This window comes from Microplitis mediator, chromosome 3 (assembly GCF_029852145.1).
Source record: "Microplitis mediator isolate UGA2020A chromosome 3, iyMicMedi2.1, whole genome shotgun sequence".
Classification (NCBI taxonomy): Eukaryota; Metazoa; Arthropoda; class Insecta; order Hymenoptera; family Braconidae; genus Microplitis; species Microplitis mediator.
Genome location: NC_079971.1, coordinates 3830883 through 3844967, shown reverse-complemented (window position 1 = coordinate 3844967; position 14085 = coordinate 3830883). Strand labels below are relative to the sequence as shown.

General features: G+C 27.8%; 1 protein-coding gene across 6 annotated transcripts in view; it reads right to left on the bottom strand.

The window, feature by feature from the left end:
• The window catches only part of LOC130664608 (diuretic hormone receptor-like), a 30611-nt gene that overhangs the window by 4423 nt on the left and 12103 nt on the right, over positions 1-14085 (bottom strand). For all 6 annotated transcript variants that reach the window (XM_057464600.1, XM_057464599.1, XM_057464601.1 and 3 more), the window contains exons 4-9: positions 5721-5907; positions 4726-4913; positions 3613-3693; positions 3472-3545; positions 2166-2285; positions 1773-1958 (exon numbers count right to left, since the gene is read on the bottom strand). In XM_057464600.1, coding sequence (XP_057320583.1) covers positions 1773-1958; positions 2166-2285; positions 3472-3545; positions 3613-3693; positions 4726-4913; positions 5721-5907 — 836 coding nt within the window. The remainder of the gene's footprint in view (positions 1-1772; positions 1959-2165; positions 2286-3471; positions 3546-3612; positions 3694-4725; positions 4914-5720; positions 5908-14085) is intronic.

Sequence of the window (14085 nt, the reverse complement as noted above, 5' to 3'; positions counted from 1 at the left end):
AGTTTATATTCATTACATAAGCGCAATAAAGAAAGTACCATTTGTCCACTCAAGAGCGAACGAAAAAAAAGGAAAACTAACCTTCTTAAATGATATTTTCAAACTACAAAGCTTTTCTTTGCCCTTGAATTTGTGAAACAAATAAGAAGAAATGAATATGTAGATTATATTTTTTTTTTATCTTGCCAGTATCTATAAAAGTATGTTATGTTCTACTAGAGTTTTCTAATCTAGCCGTAAAAAAAAATTACAAATACTTTTACTGAAAATTAGAAAAGCTAAAGAAACCTAAAAGTGATCATAAGTCTGAGTTTTTAGAGTTTTATCGAGCTTTAAATTTTTAATACAAAATATGTCAAAATAATTGGATTATAAGCTTTGCAAAATTTTTTTTATTTTATCTTTCAATAAAACGGGAAAATCTTCAATAAAATTAAATAAGTTTTAAATAAAATTTATTGTATTGAGGCGTAAATTTTTTAAAAAATATTTATAGTAATAAAAATAGATTAAAAATAAGTTTTAAAAAAATGTTATTAGTTTTATAATCATGATTCTTTTAAAAGTCCATTTAAACTTTCAAACTGATTTTTTTTTCTCCGTGGGGTTATTTCTCATGAAGATATTAACGATTTTGTTTTTTTTTCTACAACAAAATGAGGTATATTATTTATACGTCGACTTATGACGATAAAAAAGAGTGTAAAGATAAAATTTTGTATAGAATATATATTACCGTACGATGAAAGGATTTTAAAAATAAAATATCATGTACGTTAGGGTGGTCCAAAAAAATCGACTATTTTTTTTTTTTGAGTCTCTTATGAAAATTTGTTGGTTCAAGATGTTTTAAGAAGCCTCTCCAAAAATCAGCTCGATAAAAAATTTTCAAGAGGTCGCTCACGAATTTTGAAAATATCAAAAATGATCGAAATTCGGATTTTTTCGTTGCAAATTTCTTCTTTCTCGTGGCAGCTATAGTTTAGATTTATGAAATCATGACTACGCTGAAAATTTGAGCCCAAAATTAAAATATTTAAACGGCGCTCAAGAATTTTGAATATTAACTGATAATATGTAACTAATACTTTGAAGTAGTTTTTGTATTTTTTTATAACTCAATTATTGTCATTTCACTCAAATATAACTTTTGTATAACCGAAAATATACAGGACAGTCTTAAACAATAAAATTAGGTAAGTTTTGAATAAGCAAAAAAACCTAAAAAATTGAATTAAAAAATAAAAAAGTATGTAAATAACTTATTATTTATATATCTCGGGTTGTATTTTTATTCATTATGATACAGATTGATGGTGAAAAAATTGAGAAGCTTTATTATTAATATTCAAGGGTCGCTCGAAAACATCCAAGAGACAGTACTCGAAAACATTAAAAATTCTTGAGCGACGTTTAAATATTTTAATTTTGGGCTGAAATTTTCAGCGTAGTCATGATTTCATAAATATAAACTATTGCTGCCACGAGAAAGAAGAAATTTGCAACAAAAAAATCCGAATTTCGATCATTTTTGATATTTTCAAAATTCGTGAGCGACCTCTTGAAAATTTTTTATCTAGCTGATTTTTGGAGAGGTTTCTTAAAACATGTTGAATCAACAAATTTTCATAAGAGACACTAAAAAAAAAATAGTCGGTTTTTTTGGGCCACCCTAATGTTCATTGAATTATCTTTGTCTGAGTGAAAATAAAACTGAATTGTTATCTCTAGACACAAACTTGATTATGAGTTTAAAAAAATTAAATCATTACCTGGGATGACAATAGAATAGCCCGAGCATAAGAAAAAATATTGGCAACTTCCCCTTCAGTTGGTCCAGCAATTACCAATACGTATGTCACTCCCAGAAGTGGAATGAGAACAAGCAGTGCTTTGCTTGCCTTTCTGTATTGCTGAGTCTCGACATTATTTGCCGAGCGTAGTTTTGTTATCAAAACCTGGTTTAAAATAAAATAAAGAGAATACAATGAAATAAAATAAAAACAAATAGCAAAGTCATTTGAAGAGAGAATGAAAGGAAAGTAAAGTATAAATAAAAAAAAATAGAAAGTAAATAAAATTATATAGTGGTATATTGAAAAAAAAACGAGTACCACAAAGTACTTTAATCTATAGTAAGTCTAGTATTGTAAAACTCAACTGACCCACATGATCATGAAAAGGAAGATAACATTTATTCCGAGGACCGTAATAGCCGGCGCCTGATAGAACCAGTCATAAGGATGATAAACCATCCAGGGACAATGCCGATACAGTGCTACGTTCTGTAAAGATTTAATCATAAGCTTTAAGCTTTTCATTTTCATCATTAGTACTTAATTAATTAATTAATGCTAGAATTTCATTGTTACACAGTAAAAAGTATTGGGCTTTTGTGTTACACAGAAAAAAAGGATTTCTCGGCGCAAATTATTTTTACTCGCCCAAGAAAATTTTTACTTGTCCCAATAAATTTTTTGCATTATAAATTAATAAACATATTCTTGGAACGATCGAGAGTTTTTTTGGGTACGAAAAGATTTATTGGGGCAAAATAGTATATTGCATATCTAGACCAGTAAAAAAGAAAGCCTCAGATCACATGTTTGTCAGCCTCGGCCAACAATTACATATGATCTGAGACTTTTCTTATTTTACTGGCCTAGGTGTAAAATATACTATTTTCGCTAAGGAAAAATGTGTATTTGTTTTTTTAGAAGAAATGAATGAATTCACTATTTGCAACTTCTATGAAATATTACGTGATTTTTAAAAAAAATCTTAACTAATAAAAAAATTGATAACTTTCAAAAATCAGTTTAATGTTAAATAATAATTGTTATCACTTTTGACAACTTCAAAATAATATAAAAATTTTATCCACCGTACAAAAATAAATTGTAAAAGTTAACATTATTTTTGGGTTGCTACTGAAATTTAAAAAGTGTTTAATTAACTTCTCCTATTACCCGACTTTCGTGTTGAAATTCGTGTGGACCGTTTCTAACACACAGATTATGTTTATTTTAACACAATATTTTTTACTCTGTACTATTGAGATACAGTCGACTACCCGTCAAAAGACTCTTTACCTGAATCAGCAGTTTCTGAGTCCGATAAGGACTTCCCCCATTCGACTTCTTTGAGTTACGTACCAGACAGCCCATTATAAACCTCCGTTAAATTGTCAAAATTATAAAACAAGACCCGGAAAAAATACACGAACTAATGATGAAGATTTACTATCTCTATTTCGCCCAGAATTTAGAACTACTGGAAAAACTGAGATAACGGCGGTGACAGAACGTAAATGTGACGTTTAAAATACATTAAAACTGGCTTATAACGGGTCCGAAGACAAAACTTAACGCATGATTAGAAGATTTAAATTAAAAAAAATTTCCCTACTTTCCTTAGACCAGATTTATGACGAGTATTCGACTGTTAATTATTTTATTTAAATTAACATACTTGATTACTACTTTCGACATTAACGACAGTTGATTTAGCAATACACCAGACAGCAATTACAAAGATTGGAGCACCTGGAAATATTGATTTAATCAGCTATAGGTGTAAAATTGTTATTATATCTCTAAGTAATTAACTTACCCCATCCTATGACAAGACAAAGACGGAGTTTAATATTATCACCAGTGAATGTTTTTACGACCAATAAATACAGATATAAACCTAGATAAATTAATTTTTTTTTTTTATTATATATTTGCATTTGAATCATTTTAATTAACTGTTTTATTAAAGTGTGTTGGGAAAGAAAAAAAAATAAAGTTTATCCGCGATAAAGTAGAGCGATGCTAATTTATTAGATTAAGATTAATGACATAAAAGTACTGTGTAGTTAATTTATTAGAATAGTATAGTAATTGTTAGGAGAGTGCGAATTAAATTCTTCATTTGAATAATTTGAAAAATTTACGCGAGTTAAAAACTTAAGTCTAAATTTAAACCGAATATTCGAATTCAAAAACTTACGAATAATTTGAATTTTAAAATTTTTAAATAATTTGAAAAATTTACGCGAGTTAAAAATTGAATAGTCTAAATTTAAACCGAATATTCAAATTAAAAAACTTAGGAATAATTTGAGTTAAAATTTTTAAATAATTCGAAAATTTACGCGAGTTAAAAATTTAACAGTTGAAATTTAAACCAAATATTCGAATTGAAAAACTTACGAATAATTTGAATTTTAAAAATTTTTGAATAATTCGAAAATTTACGCGAGTTAAAAATTTAATAGTCGAAATTTAAACCGAATATTCAAATTTAAAAACTTACGAATAATTTGAATTTTTAAATAATTCGAAAATTTACGCGAGTTAAAAGTTTAGGGTGTGTTCAGAAATACACTTTGGAGGTGAAAAATTACCTATCTAGGTGTGATTAGTACCTTTGTAATGTTAAATCGCACCTCTGGTTCGACCAGAGGATATTTCTAAACGCAGGAGTTAAATATTTTCTCTTCCAGAGTGTGTTTTTGAACACGCCCTTAATAGTCGAAATTTAAACCGAATATTCTAATTTAAAAACTTACGAATAATTTGAATTTTTAAATTTTTAAATAATTCGAAAATTTACGCGAGTTAAAAGTTAAAATTGTTCGATTCGAATATTAATTGATTTGTTACAATCGATTACCCGCACATTTCTTGTAATTATAAAAATTATCGTTGGTATTTTATTTTTTTTTTCTAAATTTACCTTCAACAAACATCCAGAAGAAATTTGTCAGATGAAAATAATTGAGCAGTGATATAAATATTATACAAGATGGAATATCTGACTGCATTGAAACCTGCATTACTGTGGTAAGGATCCATGTGAGGTCAGCAAGGATATACGTAAACATAAGATTCGTGTGAATATTATTCCTCAGACATCTGAGCTCTCTAAAATAAATAATAAAGTAAATAATAAATGTAAATAAAATGTATGTTGGTATGAATAAAATAAATAATAAAAATGAGACTTGAATTTATGAAATGAAATTTTTTACCGGCTTTTTTTATTTTATTTATAGAATTGAAGGCATTTGTAGAGGGTATCAATGTCAAAGGTGAGAGAATAAACGAATCGAAGAGTTTGCAGAAAATAACTTTTGATATATATATGTATATATATATGACGTAAATGGGAAAGAACAGGTGAAGTTACTCGCTGAGTATGAAACCGGAAAAGAAAATATTGTATATCAGCGGACAAACTTGTAGACACAACCTGGTTAGTGTTTACTTGGCTGGTTGCTTGCTAACTCTATCTCTTGTCACTCTAGAGCGAGAACTCAAGTCTATGTATGAATATATATATATATATATATATATATATATATATATATATATATACCGTATTCTATAGCATCAACCATACAGACGGAGAAAAATATATTAAGTGAGCTATCGAAGACCGTGTAATCATGATACTAAAAAAAGTAAATAATGATAATTACGTTAGGATTTATATCTCATGATTAAAAATCTTGTATTGAGAAAACGAAGAAGAAATTTTTGTAATAACCCGTTAATTACATTAATTAGTAGAAATAATTATTTGTAGAGGCGTTTGTTAATTGAGAAGACGAGGTATAGCCAATGGATCAATACTCAGATAAATATCAAAAAGCTTCGAGGTTGAATGTTAAATTTGAAATTATAATTATGTGGTCGAGTAGAAAGAGTATTTAATTAAAATTATCTTACTTGTAGTAAAGGAAAATGGCAACTGCGACAATGAGTGTTGATAGTGATAAAACATATCCTACAAAGTATAAAGTTGTTGTTATCTCAACGCTGGACTCAACGTCTGGTAATTTCAGCTCATGACAATGTGAGTAGTCGGTACGATTATCCCAAGTACCATTTGGCCAACACCATCGACTAGCATTTTCTGTAAGTATAAATAATAGATTATATACTCCAGATACTTGAATTTAAAAAAAAAAATTTTATTTTAAAGAAATTTTTAGCCAAGTAATTTTATTCTCAACATAAAACTTTTCAAGTGGATAATTTTATATAAACTTTTTATTGAAGAATTGAACGTACGATTACACACGAGAGTTGTAAATCAACTGTTGAATGCGACGTAATTGCGAGTAAAGATAATTTAAATTGTCAACTTGCTAATTGTTTTTAATAAATTTATTTTAAATTCCCGCCATAGTGAACAATTATTAAATTTATAATTACCCATGTTAATTATCTTGTGTATTTAATTATTTCTATGTCATTTATTTTTAGGAAAATATATTTTATAAAATAAAATATACGCCATTTTTTATTTTAGGGAGATTTTTAAAGCTGAAAATTCGTATGAAATTAAAAGTCCTTTGGAAACTAATACTCTGTAAACAATTTTCAGATTGAAGGCGAATTAAATCCAGAGTGAATTCGGAGTGAATACGAAGCAGATGACTGTGTATTGATTTCCTCTCTTCTTGGAGTAAAATTCACTCCGAAGGGGATTTTATTTTAATATTAAGACTCCGAATCAGAGTACATGCAGATTTAAATAAAATTCCGATCACTCCGAAATGACTCATCTGAAAAAATAAACTCCCTATTTACTCCGTATGTGGTGATTTTTTTTCAACCCCGGAACTCCGAGTGATGGAGTGAATTCGGATTTAAATAAAATCAAAATTCACTTCCGATTTCTTACAATGTAACGGGAAATATTTCCGATTCAAAATTTTTGAATTCAAATATTTAAATACACATGACACGTCTGTTTTCCATTTGATCGACAAGTAATATCGAATGTGTCGAAATGTCCTCTAAACGTCTAAACGGTACAGTAAATACGTATAATACAAAACACAATGCTGCTGAATAGAATATATATATATATATATATATATAGAGGTAAAGGGTGAGGGGGATAGTGATAAATAGGCTGGTGAGAATGACATCAGTAGTTGCATCTACTTCAATCAAACCAGGTAAACGCGTCGCCGTCGAAATGCATCGACAAATCGATAATCCAATCGTACATCCAATGCATTATGTTTCCGAATGTCTCGTTACAAATATTCAATATCACTTTTATATTAAATGTAAATAAACTGGCAGAACTTGTACTGTTTTATTTATGTAGTTCGCATTTAAAAGTACATTATTTTTATTTATTTATACTGAAAGATAAGTACCTTTTAGAAACATATATTTTCTCCACACAAAAAATTATGCTATTGAATATTTTAAACCTAATATATTTTTGGTGAAAAACTTTCAAGATTTCATTTAAAATCATCTTCTCAATCAAAGAAATCCGAGTTAATTTAAAAATATGCTGAGCTTTCTTAACTTCCCGCTAAGAAAATTGTAAATTTTCAAAAATTCGGGAAGTTATTGGTTTCGGTCCGATTTACGAAAATCGAATTTTCATCAGATGTCGACGTTTTGAGGTCCTAGGAAGCTATTCTGACTAATTTCAAGATGATGTCCGAGTGTATGTATGTATGTACGTAAGTACGTACGGTATGTAAATACCTGTATCTTTTGAACGGATGAACCGATTTTGAACTTTAAGGTGTCATTCGACGCGGCTTGTCAATATCTTGAAGCTGTGAGAAATTGAGCTTGATCGGTAGGGCTCGTTCAGAGATATTCCAAAAATACAATTTTTTCAAAAATGTTTTTTTTGGATAACTTTTAATGTGCTCGATGGATTGATTCCAAAATGGACTGGGCTCTAGAGCTTTATAAGCCGCGTCGAATGTAACCTCAACCATCAAAATCGGTTCATTCGTTCAAGAAAAACCGTTGTCGAAAGAATTAAAAAAAAAAATTATTTTTATTTTTTCTGAAATATCTTAAAAACGACTCGATAAATCAAATTTAAAATTTGATCAGCTTTAGAACTTGATGAAACGCGTCGATTGCCACCTCAACCGTCTCAATCGGTTTCTTCGTTTGAGAGATATCGTTGGAGAAAAAATGGTAAAAAACTATTTTTTTCGAAAAGAACGGCATACAAAAGTGTTTTCGAGCTCAAGGAGCTCGAAAAAAGCCGGAAGTTTTAGGGCTGGCCCGCAGGGTCAACCGATAGACAGATTTTTTTTTAAATGATGCAAATAAATTTCGATTTTCTCCTTCCAGAAAATAATTCTTCGTCTTCAAAATTAGTGCGTTAATTCAAATTACGAAATAATAAAAAAAAAAAATCAAAGTAACTGACCCAGCGGATCTGAGTTTAAAACTTTTTGCTGGCCGTCGGCACGTTCTGTTAATAATTTGTTGTCTCAAAACTTTTTTATTGTCAGAAAGTGTTATGAGTTAATGTAGTGGGTAAAAATTAATTTTATTTATTAACATGGGATACTTTAACTTTGCGGTTACCATCGGAATGGACGCGTTATTATTTTTTTTATTGATAAAAACTTTGTTATTTATTATTTTGAAATTATCATAAGAGAGTGAAATGAAAGAAAAAAAAAACAATTTATTTTTATAATAAATCATCGAGTTTTTTTTTGCTTTTTAGTTTCCGTTTTATTCGAGCGATAGCTGGGAAACTATTTGATAGATTGATTTTAAAAATTTCAAAATATTTAAATTTTTATAAACTTCTGCAATCGTAATGGGATTTATTCAAATCGTTTGATTTTTTGGGCAGATATTTGCAACTCGTATAGATTTTTTAAAAATAAACTGAAATAATTTAAAATTTAAAAAAGTTAACATCTGATAAAAGAAATTATTCATGAAAATAAAAGTTCATATATTTCCTCTGGTATAAAAATAAAATCTATCAAATAGAAAATATATAAAAATTTTTCAGTCAATGGAATATAATTTTTTAATGAAAAGTAAAAGTTGATTAACTTAAAAATTAAATTAAAATGAATCTTGAAAAAGAATATACTCTTTTAAAAATAATTTTATTAAATAATTGATTTATACTCGGACAAAAAATAATAAAATTAAACTACCACTCAAACAAAATTAAAAACATCAGTATCGTCTTCACTTGCTGTTACTCTTTAAAATTTTTAGTCTGTTAAATTTTTAAAAACAATACTAAAAAAAAACTTTTAAATGTCAGTTTTAATAGTGATACTGAAGAATAAATCGACTATTAGGTTTAATTAGAGAGAGAAAACTATCTGGGAGTAAAACTCTGTCGGGTAAAACGAAGTTAGCTTGTTTTACTGTCCTTTTAAACTTGTTAACGTCCATTCTCGTCTGGTACTAGTCTTGCCCCGACCTACTCGAAAAAATTTAATATTAAAAATACTAATTTATATTAAAAAAAAAATAATCATAATAAACTTACAAATTACTTACAGACAATAGTTATAAATTCGTCTCATTAAACTCATTAATTAAAAGTTATTACTTACTATCTAACACAAGTTAATTAAAAAAAAAAAAAACATAAAGATGTAAATACGATAAAAAAAATTACGTCACTGATAGCGAAGGCGAGGCTAATTAATGGTGATTACGATCATTATACATTTTGTAGAATCGATATGTCGGACTGTACGCACACTTGAATCACTCATATAATTTTAAACCCATAGTTTTAATTAAAAAAAAAAATCTATTTGAACTCTTTTTTACGCGGAATTGATAATTTTAATTTGAATAATTTATAATTGAATTTACTCGACCTTGTGATAGTTCCATAGCTGTGTAAACTTCAACAATTAAAGTGTCATACATTAAATTTATCACTTGTAGTATATATATTTATTAATGCACGGTCTTGTAATTATGGGAGATTACACAGTAGGTAAAATATATAAAGAGATAAACCTGAGCTTAGCTTTGCTTTCATACCTTTTTGTGGGCTATCAAAAGATGTGCATTCATGTAGTCTATGTATACACAGTTATATATTTGTATATATTTATATATACTATAAAACATATGCTTTATGGTATATATATATATATATATATATATATATATATATATATATATATATATATATATATATATATATATATATATATATATACTTACATGTATGCAGAGAGATCATATATATTATATTTTACTCGAGAGACCACTACAGCTGCGCTTATGAAATTGTGTGAATTATATATACATATATATATTCATTTTACAAATATATGGATGCCTGCAAATGGTGATAACGACATTCAATTAAATAATAAACGAAATATTTCACTTTTAATTATGATATTATTGTTTTTTTTTTAAATATTTAAATTGTAACTAGCAGCCGGTAGTCCGCACGTATGACTGCTCAAATATCGAAACTAAATATGTTAATTATCGAATAGATTACTCAGTTGTTGTATAAAAATTTTTTTTAAATTATTTTTACAATGTAAAAAATCGGGAGTGAATACGAATTTTATTTCAATCCATCATTCGGAGTTCCGGAGTTAAAAAAAAATCACTCCGCATGCGGGTGAATAAGGATTTTTTTATAGGCGGAGTGATTGTGGATTGGAATGTGTTCGTGTGTATTTTCGGGTGTGTGCGAGTGTGTTCGGGTGTGTGTGCGAATATGTGCGTGTGTGTGTGCGTATCGGTTGATCAGTACTGTAATACGCGAATTTTTATTTCGATTTTACTTAGAGGAGTTATATTTTATTAATAATATTTTTTAAACTCCCCTCCGGAGTGAAATTCACTCCGCAGGGATTAAATTAATAAAAAATTATTCACTCCGCGAAAACTCCCCTGCGGAGTGAATTTCACTCCGAGGGGGGTGAATAATTAAAAATTCATTCACTCTGCATTCACTCCGGATTTAATCCGCATTCACTCCGCGAATTTTTTACAGTGTATGTATTAGTAATTTTTTTTATAAAAAATATTTTCCGAAAATCCTCTTCAGAGTGAAATTCACTTCAAGGGAATTCAATAAATAAAAAATCATCCACTCCACGTTCACTCCGAAAATTTTTTACAGTGTATGGAGTGGGGGTCATATGAGTAATAAAAATTTTTGTTTTTGTTTTTATTATTATTATTTATTTTAATGGAAACGATAATTTAAATTTTCATTGTAATAAATTTTACTTGGGTTACAGATTTTTCTATTAAAGAATAAAATAGTTTATATAGTCCACATGCCGCGCGAGAAATTCAATCGAGTGTCTGTCATTCAAACTTTCAATTTAACACTTCAAAGCACGCAATATTATTTTTACATTTGATTCTCGTTCAATATTAAATTTTTTTTTTTTGTTTGCAGCTACAACTTGTATATTCCATTGGTTTTTTTTTGTTTGTTGAGGTTTCGCGACTAATCCGTTTAAAAAAGTTTGCTTTTATAATCTAATAGCGAGGAAAAATATTTATTTTAAAAACTTGTTCTGAATTATTGTTTTATATGTACATATATATTTGAATTTCATTTAAATGGTCAGCCGACAAATTAAGGTCAAAGGTAATTTCAATGAAAAAAATTCAAATATAATTTATCCGGGTATCTTTCAAAGAAATTGAATATTTTTTATATTCCATTAAAACTTTTCATACTTCGTAGTTTTAAAAAAATATAAAATATCTCTCGGGGCTTCTGTCCGTTTCATATTTTAATTCATACCTTTGTATAAAAAAATGTTTTTCAAAATATACATATTTTTTCTATCCGATCCATATATATAAATATATATTCATAAATATTTATATCGTATAAATTTTCTCCGAATCCGCTAGAATTCAAAATGTCATATCGCCGTAAAAATTCAATTAGTCAAAAAATTTAATAATTTCATAAAATAAAAAAAAATCCTTTGTAGGAGACCGTAAACAAAATTATTTGGTCATAAATTAATCCTTTGTCTTTGTGATAACTAATCTCTTTAAATTTTCATAAAAATAACAAAGAAAATTTACGAAAACTTAAAAACGATTCGGGGTGAATTTAAAAAACAAATAAGAAAAAAAACTCTTTATCGTTTATTGCATACTTTCAGCTACCGGTTATGTCGGCATAAAAAATAATAGGAGAGAAGAAAGAAAAAATTAGAAGAAAATAAAATAAGAAAAATATTTTAAAGGAAAAATTGCATAGCTCAAGAAGTTAAATTTAACCAAAGAAAAACCATTCTTTTTTGCATTACTAATTGAAAACGGATATTTTTTTGGGTTGAGTGAATATTTCTTGTGCCAAAAGGAATCCCTTTTTTTAGTGTATATACACGGAGAGAAATGGACAAAAAATCAACGAATGTTTATTATGCTGTCGACCAAAATTGAAACAGGAAATTGAGTTGCCAAAAACTTATTATTCTACACTACAAAAATTATTGTACACTTAACCCTGGTGGAAATTGTTCGGAGTTTCTCTGAAAAACTCTGATAAAGTCTTTAGAACTTTGAAAAAGTCATTAGAACTTTAGAACTGAGCTTTTCAGAGAAAATTCCAAAAAATTTCCACCAGGGAAAACTTATTAGAGTGATCTAGATTTCATTCAAATCTGCATTCGCTCATATTCGGAGTTTTAATATTAAAACAAACTCTTTTTAGGAGTGAATTTCACTTCGACCCGGAGTTTCAGTATTAATTTAAATTCCCCTTTGGAGTGAATTTCACTCCGAGGGAATTTAATAAATAAACAGTCATCCATTCCGCATTCACTCCGTTAATTTTTTAGTGTACACGGAGAACAATATATAGTAAATTTTACTAAAAAATATGAGAATAATTACTAAATTTGGATAGTAATCTTGAAACGCTTATGATTTATATGAAAAATCCATTAACAGATTGGCATATTTTACAAGTCGTTTAGTAAATTTTACTATCCCGTTTAGTAAATTTTACTACATTAGAATGGAAAAATATAAAATTAAATTTTTAATAGTTTTTCAACTTTTTATTATTATTGATTATTATTATTATTATTTCTGTCAACTGTATTGGTGTTGGTGTGGATTTTTTGTTGCTAAAAAATCATTTGATTCAACCGAGATTCGAACCTTGATCTCCCGCGCGCGAGACCTTTCATATGCCTGACAGTCCGATGTGTTCTTTGAACAAAAATTTCAGAAGTTGTAATACATCTTTATGTATGCTATCCCCAGCAACTTTTAATTTTATCATTACATAGTAGAATTTACTATACAGATAGTAAAAAATGTAATCGTCTTAGCAAAAAATACATTACGTATAGTAATTTTCAATATCTTATTATGTAATTATTACTAACTAGTAAATTTTACTAAACGTTTAGTAATAATTACAATATAGAATGTATTTTTTCATATCTGTTAGTAAATTTTACTATAGTATTGTAATTTTTACTATACTTTTTTCTCCGTGTAGTAATAGGGTATAAAAAATGTTTAGCGGCTCACAATAATATTTATAGTACAGCATAATAATTTTTTGGTGACTCAATTTCCTGTTCCAAGCTTAGCCGACAGCACAATAAAAATTCGTACATTTTTCAACTCTATTTTTCTCCATATGCATATATATTACATACTATTATCTTCGATAGTTATGGGACAGTGCATTTTAAAGCACGATAAGAAATCGTGTATTCGAGGATGATAAGGGTATATAAAAGATAAAAATAGTACATATATATGTATATAAAGTAAAGCATAGAGCTAGAGGTCGATTGAAGGTAAGGCGATACCAAAGAATTGCAATAATGCAATGTAAACTCTATATATAAAATTATACTAGAAAATAATGTTAAAATAAACTCATTAAAACTTGTGACGCGTGTACTTTTGTTCAATTTTAACTCGTTCACCCTCTCGATATTACATAAGTAATATAATTATATATATATATATATTTTAGAGGTGTAACTTTATCTGGGTCTTGGTAATATGCTGGAGATTGAATAGTAAATGAGATTATTTTTACTACGATAAACTGGGAGACGGTGTTTTTTAAGGTCACGAAGACAAAGCAAATGAGTGTTGTGGTATGGACTTATAAATTTTTAATTTATTTTATCATACTGCAACACTGTAATATTGACACTTTTTTTTTAAATGGAATTTAACTGAATTTAAATTTTGTTTATCTTGATATGCCGTGAATATAAATTTTATTTTTAAATATTTTGTCGATGCATTTAATTACGAGTTTCGATATATTTTTTTTTTTAATTAA